At 40.3% G+C, this 19798-nt stretch overlaps 2 protein-coding genes across 2 annotated transcripts; one reads left to right on the top strand and one right to left on the bottom strand.

Annotated features, from left to right (window-relative positions):
• Window positions 1-191: 191 nt before the first annotated feature.
• LOC133730802 (glutaredoxin-like) lies at window positions 192-1091 on the bottom strand. The gene is made up of 3 exons (XM_062158323.1): window positions 886-1091; window positions 692-783; window positions 192-313 (listed from the first exon to the last, which is right to left on the bottom strand). The coding sequence occupies exons 1-3, from the start codon at window positions 939-941 to the stop codon at window positions 192-194; spliced, it is 270 nt and encodes an 89-aa protein (XP_062014307.1). The 5' UTR covers window positions 942-1091.
• A 15105-nt stretch (window positions 1092-16196) lies between these two features.
• Window positions 16197-18524, top strand: LOC133733952 (transcription factor MYB120-like). Its single transcript, XM_062161611.1, has 3 exons — window positions 16197-16873; window positions 17097-18042; window positions 18147-18524. Exons 1-3 carry the CDS (start codon window positions 16523-16525, stop codon window positions 18425-18427), a joined length of 1578 nt encoding a protein of 525 aa, XP_062017595.1. The 5' UTR covers window positions 16197-16522; the 3' UTR covers window positions 18428-18524.
• Window positions 18525-19798: the final 1274 nt, after the last annotated feature.

Here is a 19798-nt window from a genome sequence, read left to right on the forward strand (position 1 = left end):
GGGCTTGGAGTCGTAGTAGAGAGAGTCGGTGAGCTTCGCCAAGGCCTCGGCCATGACAGAAGCGAGACAATCGGGTGTGAAAGTGAATAGAGGAAATCAAAGTTTGGTTTAGGGAATTAGAATCATCAAGACGACAAGACTTCTGTATGTGGAAGAACATTACTAAAAGTTGAAACTGATAATATGGAGGTTTAGGGAGTCAAGTCGAACTTACTATCACAATCACCAATGTGGTATCCGCCAACGAAAACATTGGGCAGAGTATGCTGTCCAGTCCACTCAGCAACCGCCGATTGTATCTCACTACCATCACCTTCATAATGCCACAACAAAAACCACCATTAATCACTATTTCATTTCCTAAATCAATAATCCTATGCTTAATGTCAAGTCTAATTTATCACTGATCATCTATAATCCATCTTCAAACTTCACAAAACTCAACACAAAGGATCACTGTGTTTCATGCCGCAAGTAAACCAACCGAGACCGAAACCAAAATCCAAGTCTAGTTACATCACCTTAGTTTGAAGCATATAGACAGACACTGCATCACAAACTCGATCAAAAACTTTAATCAAGATTTTCACCAACTATACATATATAAGTAGATACATGTACAGATATACGGTATACACATATATAAGAATAATGAGTATACGAATTTGAAAGGAGAAGAGTGGGTACTGACTCTCTTGGTCCAATTCAATGGCCTTGTACTGGACTCCCAATTTTAGAACGAAGAGCTGCTTCACGCAAACACAGTAAGGACAAAACTTGTTGCTGCGAAACAAAATCTCATTGTCAAATTTCCAAATTGGTTCAAAACGATCGACAATTCTATATATATAGACACACAGAAGAAGATGAAGAGGTAGAGAGAACCAGAAGATGACTACCGGATTGGACGAGACGAGCTCCTTCACCTTGCCCAACGCCATTTCGAAAACGACGACGCTTTCGATTTCGAAACCCTAAATCCCCAAATCGCTCCCGATTCTGTGATATCTGTTGGGTGTAGATCCGGACTCGCAGTCGGAAGCATGTGGTGCTGACTTTCAATATCGTTGGATGACGCAGCCTGGGTCAACTAATTGGAGGCCGAAGAGTCCATTGGTGTAATACCCCGAAAAATCCAAATTAAATTCCGTGGATTTTTTAGAAATGATTTCACGATAGTGGGAGCGAGTACGAGTCTCGGAGAAGTTGTGGAATTAGTTTGAACGATTAATTTTCGAAATCGAACGTTATTTAGGGGCTCGTGGAAATTGACTTTTTATACATACGGAATTTGGGAAAACTTCCTGCATGAAAGTTGTAGGGCTCGTCGGTACGATCTCGTGCATATGTGGAACACAATATTCGGAGTTCGTATGAATAAGTTATGAATATTTGAAATTTGGGAATTTTCTATAAATAGGAAAAATTTCTGATTTTTTCATTAAGGACGAAAAAATCTAATTTTTGCTAAACAGTCCCCGAAACCCTCCGTTCTCTCTCCTCTCCCACGCGGCCGAACCGCTCGACCCGACCCGGCCGAACGGCCCTCCTCCGGCGTCCTCCAGCCCCGGACCCGGACACCACCGTGATCGCCGCTCCACGCCCAGACGCCCTTCGGTGTGGTCTTGGCCCGCCGCTGCCCCGAAAGCTGGATCGAAGACACCCAGACGAGCGAAACCGACCCGGCCGGAAAACGTCGACGCCGGCGTTGCACGGGCCGATCCTTCCCATTTTCGTGATCTCCTCTTCCCCCTGATCATCCCCATGTAAGACTTTCATCACGATTTTGAGTGTAGACCGCTAGATCAAGGTTTGACTTTTTGAACGCCTCTGATTCAATCTAGGATCCGATCGTGCGGCCGAGATTAATCCAACTTCAACGCTTGATCTAGGACGATCTAGGCCGAACCAGGCTTAGCTCCAGGTATGAAAGTTGATCACCCTTTCATTTTGAAGAAGTTTGTAGTTGACGACTTTTGCATCAGAGGTGGTTGACCTTCGTTGACCGCCGCGTTGACCACCGTCTGACCTCCGCTTGTGGCGGCGGGTCGGACCTTATTTTGAGTTTATATTATCTGGACGATGATCTACGCATCCATACGAGCGTTTTGATATATTACAAGGTTATTTTAGAAAATGTGGATAAATAATGGATTTACGTTTTGACGTTACTATTTAACGTTTTTACGGTTTATCTTCGGTTTACGATCTGCGAAGATCTAACCATCGGTTTTACTTCAAATTATAACATGTTGATCGTATGACTGTCCCGATGACTTTGTGTGGTCATGGGCGAAGATTCGACCGTTGGATCTTCGTATAAATGCAAAACAGTGATTAGGGAGGCGATTCGTGAGAATCCGTCCGTCGGATTTTCGTATAAATTTGTGAAGATGTTAGTAAGGACGATTCAGGAAGATCCGACCGTTGGATCTTCGTGATGATTTTTGGAGGGTGATCCTAAAGGCGATCCGTGAGGATCCGACCGTTGGATCATCATTTAATTTCGATCCGACCGTTGGATTGTCGTTTAAGTATGTTTTTGAGTTATTGGCTAAAATAAGGTCATGTGTGATTAGGTGATTGACGGTCTCCCTTGGGTGAACGATTTCGGTGTGTATTGTGTTAAATTGAAGACGCAGCGGGAATATCGAGGTGAGTAAATCGCACATGGTTCATTCACGAACCGAAATTCGGTGATTTTATTTAATTGAGAAATTGTGGAAATTGTTTTATGAAAATAAATATTTGTTTTAAATTATATGGACTTGATCGACTACGGTCCATAGGTAAGTAAAATGTATTTAAACTATAAAAAAATGAATTTCTAGATTTTATTGCATGTGAACTATAGTTGGTATTAGTGGTCACTCTTGTGTGGGTGACTACATATATATATATTTACGTGGAATATATATTGGATGGTGTGATTTACTGAGTTATATTTTGAGCATTACCCTTTGGAATATGTGATTTATCTTAGATGTTGTGTTGTCTATGATAATGGGTAATTGAGTAAAGTGCGATAGTTGAGTCGTTGAGATGAATTAAATGAGGAGTCGAGTGAATTGAGGAAAGCAGTCATTCGTAAGGTGAACCTTGGCCCAGGTGACACTTTACGATACAGTTAGAGCTCTAGTCTGTCTGCTGTCATACTGCTTGGGGGATAAACGAGTTATCATATGCCCTTGGGTATGACATGACATGCTGAATGGGGTGATTAATATAATTAATCATAAGCCTGTAAGTATGATATACTGAATGGGGTGATTAATCTAATTAATCATAAGCCTGTAAGTATAATATACTGCATGGGATGATTTATATAAATAAATCATAAGCCTGTGAGTATATATTGAGTAAACAGTTGTTTGTTTTTGAGTAGTCATGTTGAGATGTGAGTTGATTGATGCTTGAAGTGACGTTGTACACTTCAATTATTATGCAAAGAAAATACTTGAGTTGAATTTATGCTTGAGTTGATTTGGTTACTTTAAATCGTGCAATCCTTTCATTTACTCATACGAGCTTTGCAAAAAGCTTACCGGGTTTGTATTGTTGCAATCCCGGTACACTATTCAAACGGTGTAGCGGGTAATCCTGCAGGTCAGGAGAATCAGGACGGTGATCGTGCGGGTTAGAGAATTTGTTTTAGTTTTACAGCAATTGTAATTGTGAGGTGAGTTATGCTCATTTGAGCCTTACAATATAATTTGGTGAGAGTGTGCTGTAATAAACAAATTTGAGATTTGGTTTATGTAATATCGAGCGATGTGAGGTGTGGTTGTTTTGAGAAAAAATTCAGGTTGTATTTATGTGAGCTGTATTAATTCATGTTTCGGACTTGGATTTGTTATTCAAAATCCGGGGCGTGACAGTTTGGTATCAGAGCGTAAGGTACATATTTGGTGATAATCAGTACTCCCCGAGTGATGGCCCGTCTGCAGCGGATCCCCATCATATACTCTTCGGTACTGGTATAATCATTGGGTATGTCTTAGTATGGGGTCTAGACAGCGTGTATGTCCGTAGGACGGTAGAGTTGCCTTCTAAGTTCGTATTAGAATAAGTTTAGTGTCCGCGAGTTGTGATCTTCGAGGAATGGAAACCTCCGGATTTAACTCTGATGAGTCAGTGAGGATTGTTTATGGAAATGAGTTTCCTTTTGTATGTAGAAGTGTTTGGTTGAAGGCATGGTGTGGACCTATGCTTGTATCTGATGTGGATACGAGTATTAATTGATAGTAATTTTACCTTCTTAAGTTGGACATACAGATGCATTTGAATAGATTCTAAACTCATGTGGAGTTGTGAGTAGTGTTGCGGTTAGGGAAGAAATTATTGTGGTTAATTCTTCCATGTGCTTGTAAGTTGTTGAGCAGAGTTTGAGGTGCGAGAACGGAGTTTGATCTCGTGTTTAAGTGATTGAGACGAACGACTATATATTTGAGTTCTCTCCGAGTACCTAAAATCTTAAGGGGTATTTGAAGTGGGACTAGTGGTAGTTTTGGCATTTCTAAATTTAAATCGAGATCCGAGGAACATGTTTTGTATACGTGGTTGATGTTGCGAGCATCATTTTTGATTGATATTTTGCGTTTCCCAAAGACAACTGGATTGGAAATTCTCCGTTTGGACACCTTGGTCTGTTGACCTGACTATGACTTGTGGACATAGTTTTATTTAAGTAAAGGAAATTGATTTTGGTGAACTAGTTTTCTTAAGTTTTGGATCATAGTATGGAGATGGACTGCAGTGAATTTGAAGTTGTTGTGTGTTTTAAGTTTAAGTAGGCGGGACACTTAAAGTTTTGCAATGGAGTTGATTTTGGTGTAATTAATTGGGAGAGTTAGAATCAGTTCTGGTGAATGATGTTGGATGAGAGTGTGTGCCTTTGGTGATTGATTTTAGGTGATATAGTTAAACGCAATTTCGGATATTAATTTTAGTGACTTTGTTAGGTATCCATAGTGGTTCAAGTGAATTACTATGTGATATGGAATTTGATTCGATTTCTGAATCGCTAAATGTTAGGGATTGAATTGTGGTGAGTTTTTGTTGAAGCAATTGATAGATGGAATTATCGAGATTCTATAAGAGTTGTAAGAGTAACTCTAAAGACGTGGGTTTTTCCTAGCTAACTCAGGATGTGTTTAGCTTTATTAAACCCTAATTCTAACGCCGAAATTGTTTGTGTTTGGTTTGACTCTAAGGATGCTAGCTAGACCTCTGTGCAACTTAATTGATTGTTTGTGATAAATCATTATGAAAGATGTGTGCAGTAGAGTTGTTTATGGTTTTGAAAAGAGTATTGAGTGACCAAGGTTCGATCCTTGGTGTTGTTGTTGGTTAAACAAAAAGAAAAGAAAACATGCACACAATCTTATTGATTTTATATCACAAAAAAGGGAAACGAGGACTATGCTATACTAAGCCTAGTCAGCAGCTCCGGATGGATTGAGGCTGAGCTCAAGAGAAACGTTTGAGCCACTGTGGTAACCGCCTGAGCCACCAGAATAGTAACCAAAAGCGCTACCTTCCTCGGAAGTAGCCTTCAGGTTACCAAAGACGTCCTCGCCGTGCACGGGGAACAGAGGAAGAGTTTGAACCTCCTGGTGATCTCCTCCTCGTTGTTGCAGGGATGTTTGTCCTCCTGTTGTGCCAAAAGAGTTGTACTGGTATTAGTGTTGAAGTGTGAGGAAGAATATGAAACAAAATTTAAATCAAGAAATCCTTCATTACCAGTAGAATAGGTGGAACCAAAGTTGAGATCAATGGATCTACCATCATCAGTAGAACTAGTGGACCCAAAATTGATGTCAATGGATCCACCAGCTGGCCCAAAATTGATGTCGATGGATCCACCAGCACCAGTAGAACCAGTGGACCCAAAATTGAGATCAATGGATCCACCAGTTCCAAGAGAACTAGTTTCCATGGGCACTGGAGCAGCCTGATTACCCCTATTCATCTGCTTCTCTCGAGCCCTGACGTTCTGGAACCAAAAGTAAATGTTCTTACCCTCAACATGTCCATACTGGTTCAGCTGGAGGCAGATCTCGTGAATGTGCTCTGTAGTTGGGCACTTAAATCCCTTGACGTAGTAAAGATCCTTGAGGATTCTTATTTGTTCTGGAGTAGGAATCCACCTGGTACGGCTTCGCCAGAAATCCATGTTGGCACTACTTCCAGCTGCTTGGGTGTTTCCTCCCTCCTCTGTTGGTTGCTGTTGTTGTGGTTCCATTTGTTGCGGGGTTTGGAGCTCCATTAGTTGCAGAGTTCGTGGCTCTTGGGTCATGGAGTGAGAGGATGTGAAAATCGAGGAATACATTGTTTAGTGTTTGAGGGAGATTTTGTTAGAAGGATTGGAGTTGTTGAACTGGTGATTGGAGATCTGAGATTCTCAGAGGAAAGATGAGATCGAATCTTCAAATGGAAGAAAAGATCTGAGAAAGAAGGATTGAAGATTTGGAGGAAAAGATTGAAGATCTGAAAGTTCAGAGGAAAGATGGGATTGAATCAACTAGATGGGAGAGAAGATCAGAAGAGAAGGATCGAAATTGATGAAGAAAGGATTTGAGAAGAGAAAGGCTGAAGAGTTGAGAGAGAAAGACTTGAGCTCGGAAGAAAATTTCTTTTCTTTTGGAGTGAACAGTTTTTCTCCAGAATGCACCTATTTATAGAACAAGGTGAGCAGATCTCCACCGTTGGATGAACGATCTCAGAATTTGAATCCACGCGTTGGATTAAAGTCGCCCCGAAACCCGGAAAAGCTGTTGGCGCGTGTTGAGCGTGTAAGGGGACAGGCCGAACCTCGAGACGCTGTGGCAGACAGCTTTAGCCGAAAGTGATTTGCTTTCCGTAAATCACGGAAGAGACGTGTCGTGGCACGTGGAGTGTACCGACAGTTTGTTGTTATTCTATCGCTTATGATAGAATAAATAAAAGGAGTTGCATGGATAGTAACGAGAGCAGCTGGTGCTCTAGTGGTTGAAGAGCAAAGCTCTTGTACAAGAGATCAGAGGTTCGAACCTTGCCTCTCGTTTATTTTTATTATGTTCGCTTATGACATAATAAGTATAACATTTGTACACATTATATTAAGCACAACTTGTGCTCCAGTGGTTGGGGACAAAGGTCTCATGCAGCAGGTTAAGGTTTCGAACCTTGCCTCCCCCGTTATTTTATTTATGTCGCTTATGACATAATAAATATAACACGTGAGCATATATTAATGAAGGCAGCTCTTGCTTCAGTGGTTGGGAGCAAAACCTTCGTGTTCGAGGTCGGGAGTTCGAACCTTACCTCTTACAAATATTTTTGGATCTCGTATATGCTTGATATACGGACGTATATACGGTATGTACGGTATACATACGTATATACGGTCTGTACGGTATGCATACGTATATACAGTTGTATGATATGCATACGTATATACGGTCTGTACGGTATGCATACGTATATACGGTATGTATAATTTCATACCGTAGCCGAGCTGGAAGTTGGTGGGCCGATTGGTAGGCCCAAATAGTAAGCCCAATTGTTCGGCCCGATTGGTAGGCCCAATTGTTTGGCCCAAATGGTAGACCCAAATAGTAAGCCCAATTGTTCGGCCCGAATGGTAGGCCCAAATGTTAAACCCAAATTGGTTCGGGCCGGTTCGAAATGTGGATGGTTCGGTTTCTTCGGCCCAATTGGCCAGCCCTAATGCTTAGCCCAAGGATTGAGCAAGCCCAAGTCATCATCACTGGGTGACATGTTTTGTTGGAGTGCTTTTGAGAATGATTTGTTTTGAGTAATGCTAATTGAGTAGCGAAACGCTTTGTGGGAGTGTTTATTGTGTTTGTATGCCAGTACAGGATGACGATCAGTGTGAAAACAGCTATATGTGCAATGCCACGTGGTGATTTGAGTGTGGGTTGCTTGAGGCAATTGTTGTGCTGTAATTTTGAGAAATGATGCGGTGAAGGAATGTCATGTTGATGACTTAAGTGGGAATGAGGATTTCATTTGTGAATTCTTGTTGTGTGAGTTTACGTTTGTGATGAAAGGATTTAGTGGCCATAGGAATGTATTTTTTATACAAAGGGCTGTGGCTTTGTAGATTACTACAGTTTTGGGAAAGATGGAGATTCGATGGTTAGGTTAACCGTAATCGAGAGCAATTAACTTGCGCTTAAATTTCGGGACGAAATTTCTTTAAGGAGGGTAGATTGTAATACCCCGAAAAATCCAAATTAAATTCCGTGGATTTTTTAGAAATGATTTCACGATAGTGGGAGCGAGTACGAGTCTCGGAGAAGTTGTGGAATTAGTTTGAACGATTAATTTTCGAAATCGAACGTTATTTAGGGGCTCGTGGAAATTGACTTTTTATACATACGGAATTTGGGAAAACTTCCTGCATGAAAGTTGTAGGGCTCGTCGGTACGATCTCGTGCATATGTGGAACACAATATTCGGAGTTCGTATGAATAAGTTATGAATATTTGAAATTTGGGAATTTTCTATAAATAGGAAAAATTTCTGATTTTTTCATTAAGGACGAAAAAATCTAATTTTTGCTAAACAGTCCCCGAAACCCTCCGTTCTCTCTCCTCTCCCACGCGGCCGAACCGCTCGACCCGACCCGGCCGAACGGCCCTCCTCCGGCGTCCTCCAGCCCCGGACCCAGACACCACCGTGATCGCCGCTCCACGCCCAGACGCCCTCCGGAGTGGTCTTGGCCCGCCGCTGCCCCGAAAGCTGGATCGAAGACACCCAGACGAGCGAAACCGACCCGGCCGGAAAACGTCGATGCCGGCGTTGCACGGGCCGATCCTTCCCATTTTCGTGATCTCCTCTTCCCCCTGATCATCCCCATGTAAGTCTTTCATCACGATTTTGAGTGTAGACCGCTAGATCAAGGTTTGACTTTTTGAACGCCTCTGATTCAATCTAGGATCCGATCGTGCGGCCGAGATTAATCCAACTTCAACGCTTGATCTAGGACGATCTAGGCCGAACCAGGCTTAGCTCCAGGTATGAAAGTTGATCACCCTTTCATTTTGAAGAAGTTTGTAGTTGACGACTTTTGCATCAGAGGTGGTTGACCTTCGTTGACCGCCGCGTTGACCACCGTCTGACCTCCGCTTGTGGCGGCGGGTCGGACCTTATTTTGAGTTTATATTATCTGGACGATGATCTACGCATCCATACGAGCGTTTTGATATATTACAAGGTTATTTTAGAAAATGTGGATAAATAATGGATTTACGTTTTGACGTTACTATTTAACGTTTTTACGGTTTATCTTCGGTTTACGATCTGCGAAGATCTGACCATCGGTTTTACTTCAAATTATAACATGTTGATCGTATGACTGTCCCGATGACTTTGTGTGGTCATGGGCGAAGATTCGACCGTTGGATCTTCGTATAAATGCAAAACAGTGATTAGGGAGGCGATTCGTGAGAATCCGTCCGTCGGATTTTCGTATAAATTTGTGAAGATGTTAGTAAGGACGATTCAGGAAGATCCGACCGTTGGATCTTCGTGATGATTTTTGGAGGGTGATCCTAAAGGCGATCCGTGAGGATCCGACCGTTGGATCATCATTTAATTTCGATCCGACCGTTGGATTGTCGTTTAAGTATGTTTTTGAGTTATTGGCTAAAATAAGGTCATGTGTGATTAGGTGATTGACGGTCTCCCTTGGGTGAACGATTTCGGTGTGTATTGTGTTAAATTGAAGACGCAGCGGGAATATCGAGGTGAGTAAATCGCACATGGTTCATTCACGAACCGAAATTCGGTGATTTTATTTAATTGAGAAATTGTGGAAATTGTTTTATGAAAATAAATATTTGTTTTAAATTATATGGACTTGATCGACTACGGTCCATAGGTAAGTAAAATGTATTTAAACTATAAAAAAATGAATTTCTAGATTTTATTGCATGTGAACTATAGTTGGTATTAGTGGTCACTCTTGTGTGGGTGACTACATATATATATATTTACGTGGAATATATATTGGATGGTGTGATTTACTGAGTTATATTTTGAGCATTACCCTTTGGAATATGTGATTTATCTTAGATGTTGTGTTGTCTATGATAATGGGTAATTGAGTAAAGTGCGATAGTTGAGTCGTTGAGATGAATTAAATGAGGAGTCGAGTGAATTGAGGAAAGCAGTCATTCGTAAGGTGAACCTTGGCCCAGGTGACACTTTACGATACAGTTAGAGCTCTAGTCTGTCTGCTGTCATACTGCTTGGGGGATAAACGAGTTATCATATGCCCTTGGGTATGACATGACATGCTGAATGGGGTGATTAATATAATTAATCATAAGCCTGTAAGTATGATATACTGAATGGGGTGATTAATCTAATTAATCATAAGCCTGTAAGTATAATATACTGCATGGGATGATTTATATAAATAAATCATAAGCCTGTGAGTATATATTGAGTAAACAGTTGTTTGTTTTTGAGTAGTCATGTTGAGATGTGAGTTGATTGATGCTTGAAGTGACGTTGTACACTTCAATTATTATGCAAAGAAAATACTTGAGTTGAATTTATGCTTGAGTTGATTTGGTTACTTTAAATCGTGCAATCCTTTCATTTACTCATACGAGCTTTGCAAAAAGCTTACCAGGTTTGTATTGTTGCAATCCCGGTACACTATTCAAACGGTGTAGCGGGTAATCCTGCAGGTCAGGAGAATCAGGACGGTGATCGTGCGGGTTAGAGAATTTGTTTTAGTTTTACAGCAATTGTAATTGTGAGGTGAGTTATGCTCATTTGAGCCTTACAATATAATTTGGTGAGAGTGTGCTGTAATAAACAAATTTGAGATTTGGTTTATGTAATATCGAGCGATGTGAGGTGTGGTTGTTTTGAGAAAAAATTCAGGTTGTATTTATGTGAGTTGTATTAATTCATGTTTCGGACTTGGATTTGTTATTCAAAATCCGGGGCGTGACAATTGGTAGTGGCGATGTCGCCGGATGATGCTCGGAGGTAGAAGATGGAGAATTGAGAAACCATATCTACTTTCTCTCTCTTCGTACTGTCTTCTCTCATCTCTACGCTTCAATTTCTATTTCCTTGAAGAACTTGACTTGACCCGGCTTTGGTTGTTGGTTTGTAGACCGTTATGAGAGATCAACGAGGGTGGAAGAACATCGAAGAAGAGGTGCTGCTAGGTTTGGGAGATGGAAAATGAGTTTTCTGATTTTTTTTTTCACCAAGTGTGGGAAAGCACGGGGCCGGGTCTAGGTCTATTAAAAGATAGATAAGTTTTAGTTCAGCCAAATATAGGTTTTTGTCCACACAAGAAGAAATAATTTCTTCATTTACTCAGACAACAGAATTCTGTTGTCTGAGTTTTCTAAATTACAACAAACTTGAAAAAATTGATTTAGTATTGATTTTGATACTATTTAGACAACAGAAATAGTTAAAACTGTCGTCTGAAGACGTTCAAAAAAATCAGACAACAGAAAAAACCTCTTCTGTCGTCTGAGGGGTATGGTCTGAAGCATTTTTTGGCATAGTGCCAACGGGTACAACCCCTCTTTTGTAACACGCTGATCTGTCAGCTATCAATGAAACGAGGAATTATTCAAACCATTGTCACCCACTTCCAGCACAAGAATTAACTGGCAACGTCAACAACATTCGGCGGACCATGTCCGCTACATCGTGCACTTGGGAACAATTTTAATTCCTTTAATGTTTCATTGATTAACAGAAGCACAAGTCAAAACGCTGGCGGTATAACAACATGCAAACAACACAACATCCAAAAAGCAAACTGCATATATTGAGGGTCGGGACTCCCCGCCCAAAAATATTGTCATATGTACAAAAATATTGTCAAATATTGTCGGTATACCAACTTCTCGGTATCGGTTGGTTGGGCCTCCAACCGAGTTTAAGATTGGGCCAGCTTTCAGCTACGGCCCAAATGAAAATTTTAAATCCCAAACCTGTCAGCAACTGAAAAACTGAAAGCAAATGAAAAACAATCAAATAACTTATGAATTTAAAGGCCCAGACCATAAGCAAATGTAAAACAATCAAATAACTTATAACTCTCAGTCTCTCACATCAACTTCAGTTCATCACTTACAGTTCATCTCATCATCACTTCATATCATCACTTACAGTTCACACAAATGAATGAATGATACAATAACAAAGCGGACAATAGTTGAAAACAAAGTATTCAAAGACTTAAATTTCATCTCATCGTCACTTCATATTTGCTTGTTGTGCTCCCTGCCTCACTCAAAGACTCAAAGTTTCTGTAAATCCATTTTAGTTGAAAAGAATAAGAATGCTGGCAGTTCTGCAAATTCAATCAATGAAGAAGAATTTAGGCAGTTTTTGCAATTTCTAACGTTGAACAAGAAAGCTCACGATGTTGGTTGCTGCCTGCTAGGCATCAGCTTGTGTAGAGCTGAGATTGGTCAATGTTGACTCCATTCCTTGATTAAAAGCATTTTCTGCAAAATAACAAAGACAAGGTTAAAAACAATATCATGATTCATAAAATAAGAACCAAACAATATGAGTAGCTTACCCCTCTCAAGTTCCTCCAAAGTGTGATACATTTCAAGGTCATCTTCAGTGGGATCTTTGTAGAAGTTTGGGGGGTCAGATTTTAACCAATCCGAACTGCAAACAAGGGCTTCCACCAATGAGAGCATGTTAGACCAAATAAGAAAAGCAACATATAAAGTAGGGAAACTCGGATCAGAATGAAATTGTAAATGCTGTGGTGCATGTAAAATTGTAAATGAGTCTTGGGTTGCCATTTTCTAATTCATCTGTATTCCATTTAAAATGCTTTGCAACTCTTACTCTCTTACTCAAATAAAAGCTCTTACAAAGAGAACAACACAAAGTCATGAAAATTCAAACAGAGAATTATGCATATATCGAATTATACCTTCAATTGAATAGAGTCTTGCTTACAATTCAGAGTTCCACCATCGAGAGCCACAAACTTAGTCCTTCAATTGATTTGACTTTGCCTTCTTCTCCCTCAAACATCAAACTTAGTCCTCGGTGCTCCTGCTCCTCCAAGCACAAAAGAAAAACCATTAAAAGTTTAAAACCCATAACAAATTGGTAAATCTCAAGATAATATATAACATATCCAAGATCGAATTGCTAAAATTGGGTAGATCGAAGTCTCGAACCTCAACTCAACAATCCAAAGCTTCTAATCCAAAACAATTGAAGCTCCGAGCTCGTACTCACCAGCAGTATTGCAGCAATTGTTCGACTAATGTGAATCGAATCGATTTGACGTGAAATGAAATCGAATGGGTCGAACGATTCGATTCTTCAAAGAGTTAGAGAGGCTCAGAACCTCGCTCGAGTTCGAGAGAGAGAGAGTCTGAGGGAGTGGTCGAGACTCGAGAGAGGGACTGAGGGATTAGGGATTAGGGTTTGGACCAAGGGTTTGAGAGGCTCAGGTCAGGTCTCGCTTGGGTTCGAGAGAGAGAGACGAGGTGAGTCGTTGAGAGACTGAGAGAGGGACTGAGGGATTAGGGATTAGGGTTTGGAAATTTTTAATCTAACGGTTGTTAGTTAATATGGAATAAAACTAAAGAAAATCAACGGCTATGATTGATTATATAAGAAATATTTAAAATAATTAAATATTATATTAAATATGTGGTACGGTACGGTATACCGTATTTCGTTAAGATTCAATACCGCTACCGTACCAATTACATCCTCTCGGTTCGGTTATACCGTACCACAAGTTCGGTAACCGAGATTGATGGTAACCGATACCCTTGGTTCGGGACGGACTCGGTTGGCTGGTTTGGATGGGTTGAATTTGCCAGCCCTACTCAATCATGAAAAGATTGAGCAAAAATCTAATACAAATTGCAGTTTTATGTTTAATCAATTTGAGAACATGAAGTATTTTTTTTTTTTTTAATTTTCTTTCAAAGATGATCAAAGGGTTTCACTCCTGCCCCCATAGAGTTCCAGGGAATCCAAGGCAATAGAGAAATAGAAAATTAATTTCTTCATCTTGTTTATATAAACCTATCTGGGTAGTGAGTTTCATGGAAAACTTGTTCGATCGTTCCTGTGAATTGGTTCCTATTTTAGGGATTTCTTTGCATATTAATTAGGATTACGTCTACATAAATCCTCAAACTTTCCAGTTTGCTTGCCTATCTGAATCAATGTTTTAAAAGGCGAGCCTTGAGGCGCGCCTAAGGCTTAAAAGGCGTGAGGCGTCCATGAAAATGAGTGTGTTATTTCACTGTCAAGGCGACGAGGCGCCGAAGGCACATAAGGCGCAGCTGAAGGCGTTAAAAACGAACGCCTAGATTTTTTTTTTTTTTTTTTTTTTAATAGCTGAATTGGTGATCTGCAAATGTATATGTTAATCAAAGACTCCTATAAAACCTGCGCCTCTATTTCTGTTAAGAATTTGCTTTTTCAAATCTATCTTGTTATGTTAAGTTTTAATGTGTAAATGGATATAGTTTGATTGGCGATAGGAAAACATTCTTGATTTTTTTTTTCTACAAGTATATACATTCATGAATCCGATGATATAGAAAGAGTCCATCTTAAACACATTCTGTCGTACAAGTACTCGGAAAACATCTACAATGAGCCTTGCAACTTCAAGTCATTGGTTCTGGTTACAAACCAGGCAAGGATGAGTTTTTTTTGCCTCTCAGATTTCATAAAGAAGGTGCCCAACTACTACTTTCATATATAGTCAACACTCAACAATTTCAAGTGTAAGATTTACATAATTGAAGCTGATTCTAGAAATCAGAACTACAAATTTTCAAGACGGTGACAGTTATCACATATGAAGTCTAGGCACAATTGTTGACAAGGTTTGAAGTCAGCACTTAGTATTCCTTGTCATTAAGCACCAATCTGGGATGAGAATCGAGGGGCTCGCCAAGGGGTATTAGGAAATCTTCATAATCTCACTCTTCTACACTACACTTGTTATGAATTGTTAAGCACTTGTTCTGTTAAGTTTTGAATTGCTGGCACTCTTGCATTCTATATATTTTGTTTGAGCTATTGAATTGGATACTCGTGTTCGTGTATCGTGGCATTTCACGGGGTCTGAGTGTCTGACTGCTCTAGTTCCATATTATAGCACTCTGGATTAGAATATGAGTTCCATGCGTGAAGAGGAGATATAAAATTATAAATAGCATTGTGGAATGCCACTGCTGCACTACACCAGCAAGATAAAAACGTATTGTATTTTTGATAGTTAGGTGTGCCAGATATGCTTAGCACTTGTTCTGTTAATTGTTAAGTACTTTTTATTGATATAAGTTCTGTTAAGCAAGTGTTGTTCTGTTTAAATTGATATAAGTTTTGAAGTTGTGTAGTGTAGGCACAATGAGTTCTAGTATTAGTGGGACAATAACTTGGAGATAGACTAATAATGTTCTTTTGGTTGCTCTTAATGTTTTATATATAAGACTAGTAATTACATAAATATAGCTCGTTTATACGTAAGGCTTACGCCTTAGGCCTCAAGGCGAACGCCTTACTAAGACTCTCAAAAACGCCATGGCTACGCCTCAGCCTTCTAAAACATTGATCTGAATAGATGATTTTCATTGAAGAGCAGGAACTTATTAGGAAGGAAATACTTGGTTTTAAATTTTGAGTTCTTTCATGTTTCTGTGTTGGTCATGAAAATTAGATGGACAGTTGAAGAGAGTTCATTTTGCTGCTGCAAACGAATTGCAGAGAGAGAAGAAAAATACTGTAGCGTTTGGACTTTGTAATGGAGGAGAAAAGGAAAATAGATCCGTGCCAGAAACTGAAATGGACAGCCAGGATTGCAACAGGAGGAAACATGAGGCACTCAATTTGTGCGAAATGAAATGGCAAACCTCTAACTACCACTGTGACTACTTTCCAAAAATACCCAAAAATCCACCTGTCTTTTCCAATTTTACCTCACTATGAACTAACACATGCAAAATCTAGGCTGTAGTCGCCAAGGACATGCAGAAAAATCAGAGCTAACTTAGATCCCCTAAACCAACAGCTAGTATAGGGTGTTTTGAAACATGTGAGGACAAAATAAGATGGTGCTCAGAACTCATAAACCATAGCTATCCCTTCCTTTAAAACATCTTCAGGTCAACCCTTCAAATACCTAACCACAACAGTAAAACAACCAAATCCTTCTCTGATCAAAACCCTCTCTACCTTCCTCCAGAGACCCTGATCCCATTTCATTCTTGAACTCTGAAACCCCCATAATCCCAGAAAGATTCAAGGGTTTAGAGTAAGGAGAGAGTGATGAGGAGAGAAGGGTCTCTTTCATTTCCATAGAAATCTAGTATAGGTTATTAATGTAGGGTAGATAATGGAAATATGTATTCAAAAAAAAAAAAACCAGAGTCGAGGTATATACAGTTCTGAGAAGAAGCTGAGATTTGGTTTGGCCTGTGGGTGATATTGTCTCCGTGGTATTTTTATCACCAGTATCGTCATCATGACACACAGCGGTAACGGCATTAATGGCGGTGGTGCTGTTCTCAGCGGCGAGGGAAGGGCTTTGGAGACAACCGGCGGGATGGAGGGCAATAAGGGCCTAAAGAAAGGTCCGTGGACGGCGACGGAGGATCAAATATTGATGGACTACGTGAGGCAACACGGCGAAGGGAACTGGAATTCAGTGCAGCGAAACTCTGGTCTCAACCGTTGTGGCAAGAGTTGCAGGCTCCGATGGGCCAATCATCTCCGCCCTAATTTGAAGAAGGGTTCCTTCACACCAGAGGAAGAGAGGCTCATTCTTGAGCTTCATGCCAAATACGGCAATAAATGGGCACGCATGGCCTCTCAGGTAATATAAATAGATTTGGTTTTTCTTTATTTCAAGGTTTGATTTCTTTTTCATTTTTAGCCTGCCGATGCTGCCATTGCTTTTTTTTTTTTTTTTTCCAGCATAAACTTTAGCTTTGGTTGCTTTTTCTGCCCTAGAGAATAAAGAAATGGTGGGTAGTTTCCATTTCTTATGAAAACTTTGCAGTTTCTTCTCTATGTCATCTTTGTTGTTCTTGATTCAGCTACCCGGACGAACAGACAATGAAATAAAGAATTATTGGAACACAAGGGTGAAGAGGCGACAACGTCAAGGCCTACCTCTATATCCTCATGATATTAAACAATCCCAACAACAATCTCATTCCCAGTCACAACCAACCACTCTAACCATTCCCACAGGACTAAAACAGTCCAGCACAAGCACCGGAATGCCACCCACAGGCCAAACTTTTTCCTTCCAAGTTCAAAATTCATCATCATCGCAGACTCATCAACTCCCTCTCATAGCCCCTACTCACCCATATCACTCTCCCCCATCCTCTCCCAAATCCGCCCTCAGTCATTCCCTTCCTCTAATATTTGATCACCCCACCGACTCTTCCTTCACCTTCCACCGCCCCACTCCCATCCTCGGAGCCCCATTGCGGTACAAAAGGCACCCCGACAGCCGTGCCATCTCCCCTCCGGTTTCCCCAAGCCTACAACGAAGCACCTCCATTTTACGAACCAGCTCCATGCCCGACATATCTTACAATCAGCATTTTGCAGCAGGAAACATGTCCATGCCTGACATGTCCTCTTTTCAGTTTCAGCCAACACGTAATTTCAATGGTTCGTTGCCACCATTGCCGCGTTCCACCAGCGTCCCGTTTGATTTTGGGGAGAGTACCAGGTCACTTTATTCGGTGAAGTCATCAGAGCTTCCTTCAAGCCAAGTATCCCAAACACAGTCACAGTCTGATCAGATCACCAACGATAACAAGCTAAATATGGTGGCTGCCGCTAATGAGACTCATTGCAGTAATGTGTTGGAAGAGTTGTTACGAGAAGCTGAGGCATTGGCTTCTGTTGCAACTCCAAGGAAAGCATCAATTGGTCTACCGGGACGTTCTTTTGAAGACAAGCATGTTTTGGATGGTTATGGCCGTTGGGTGCAAGCTACAGGTTCCACAAATAACTCTTTATCAGGTAAGTAATTGATCTAGAAATGTCTGTTATTGTTTGTCCTAATTTCTGAAAGGAGACCCTAGTAAAACTCGTTCACTTTTCCTTTAATTAATACATATCTGCAGATATGAAGTCAATCCAGGATCATCATGACCACATGAATAATTCCATGCCTGAAGACTTGTCGAAGCTGTTCAGTTTTATTCCTTCAACCGAGCCGGTCTCCGATTGGTACAGTACTGATAGTGGGGAATTCTCCAATGGCGGCCAATCTTCTGGAATAACTGAGGCTAGTTTTGAGTTTGACATGCAGCAACATATGGCTTCAATGTTCCCTGTTGTTGCCTCATCAACAGACCATGACAGAGTTCCCAACAGTTGGGACAACTTGCCAGGAATGTGCTGAAGATATATAAATATATATATGAATACCATATACGTACATAATTATATTATAGATAATAAAATAAAAAGCTTTCACGCTTACAGAGATTCCTGTTTACTGTTCCCCTGACGAGCTTTTTTTAATTTTTTTAATACCATGATGGTTGTTAACTTGTTATTGTTCGATCAGGTGTTCTAACTAATATATATTGTTATGATCTTGTCTTTTTTATCAATAATATATAGATGGCTACGTACATTATATATTTATATATATGCAATAACTTTATTTTAATCAGCATACTTGTTGTCGTTTGAACCTAAATTTGGTTAGCCCTGTATGCCAGACAGGTGGGCCAGACCCTGAAGGAGATAAAGAGTTAAGTGATATCGGTCATGGAAGCTCAATGTTCCGTAAGGAAATTGCCACGGCACTAAAGCTAACGTGGCGGCAAAATAGCAAGTTTAGTCAAACGCCGTGGTCTTCCTAGCCGCGAAGTTTCAACTTTCAAGCAATGGCCACACCATAATAAACAAATGAAGTAAACACCGCGGTACGGTCCTCTTAACCGCAAAGTTAGTAATAGCCACGGCCCACCAAGTGTAATGGCAGTTTAAGTGAATATTGCGGTCTGTGGGCCGCGGAGTAGTAAGTAATGTTTACACTGCGGTAAATCAAGTGGGCCGCAAAACTAAGTTACACCGCGGTTCACAACTGGTTAGGCCACAGAATTGTCAACATTGTGGCTAACCAAAATGACTGCAAAAGCAAAGTAAATTGCGGCTCATAGCTGTTTAGGCGGCTAGTTTAACAAGTGAAGTGGGCATCACAGTTAATTGTTAATCAGTTCATAAAGGCCATTAGATGCGGGCGGGTCGTTTAACAAGTGAAGTGGGCACCGTGCTCAATTGTTAATGAAGTTCATAAAGGCCATTAGATGTGGGCATTAAAAAAATTCAGGGCATGTAAAAACCGTGAAGATTAGAATTTGGGACAATCAGCTTGAATACACCGTTATGAGTTTTAATTCGTAAATCAGCAGTTATTGCAATCAAATGCATGTTATAGGATTTTGATTCTCAACTTTTAATTCTTGTAATCAATATATATGGTCTCGATCATTACAGCCAAGATTATATATTTTATTTATTCAGTAGTTTTATCTTTCACTATAAAAATAACTTTGGGCATCTTTGTTAGAGGTCCTCGACTAAACGCTCAACGTGATTACACATTTTATCAGTCTTTACATACTTTATCTTAATGCTTTCTTTATCGGTATTCATCTATCTTTACTCATAATTTACATTCCATTTTCTATATTTCCTTGCAATTTATATTACTACTCTATACATTTCTGCAATTTATCTTCTTGCTTTATTATCCTGCACT

This window comes from Rosa rugosa, chromosome 2 (genome assembly GCF_958449725.1).
Source record: "Rosa rugosa chromosome 2, drRosRugo1.1, whole genome shotgun sequence".
NCBI lineage: Eukaryota > Viridiplantae > Streptophyta > Magnoliopsida > Rosales > Rosaceae > Rosa > Rosa rugosa.

What these genes read in the sequence shown, in the direction of transcription:
- LOC133730802 (XM_062158323.1), bottom strand. Translation starts at nt 941, where the DNA reads ATGGCGTTGGGCAAGGTGAAGGAGCTCGTCTCGTCCAATCCGGTAGTC. An exon ending in AATCCGGTAGTCATCTTCTG is followed by an intron (nt 784 to 885) that starts GTTCTCTCTACC and finishes TTTGTTTCGCAG; the next exon opens with CAACAAGTTTTGTCCTTACT. An exon ending in CATTGAATTGGACCAAGAGA is followed by an intron (nt 314 to 691) that starts GTCAGTACCCAC and finishes GGCATTATGAAG; the next exon opens with GTGATGGTAGTGAGATACAA.
- LOC133733952 (XM_062161611.1), top strand. Translation starts at nt 16,523, where the DNA reads ATGACACACAGCGGTAACGGCATTAATGGCGGTGGTGCTGTTCTCAGC. An exon ending in GGGCACGCATGGCCTCTCAG is followed by an intron (nt 16,874 to 17,096) that starts GTAATATAAATA and finishes TTCTTGATTCAG; the next exon opens with CTACCCGGACGAACAGACAA. An exon ending in CACAAATAACTCTTTATCAG is followed by an intron (nt 18,043 to 18,146) that starts GTAAGTAATTGA and finishes ACATATCTGCAG; the next exon opens with ATATGAAGTCAATCCAGGAT.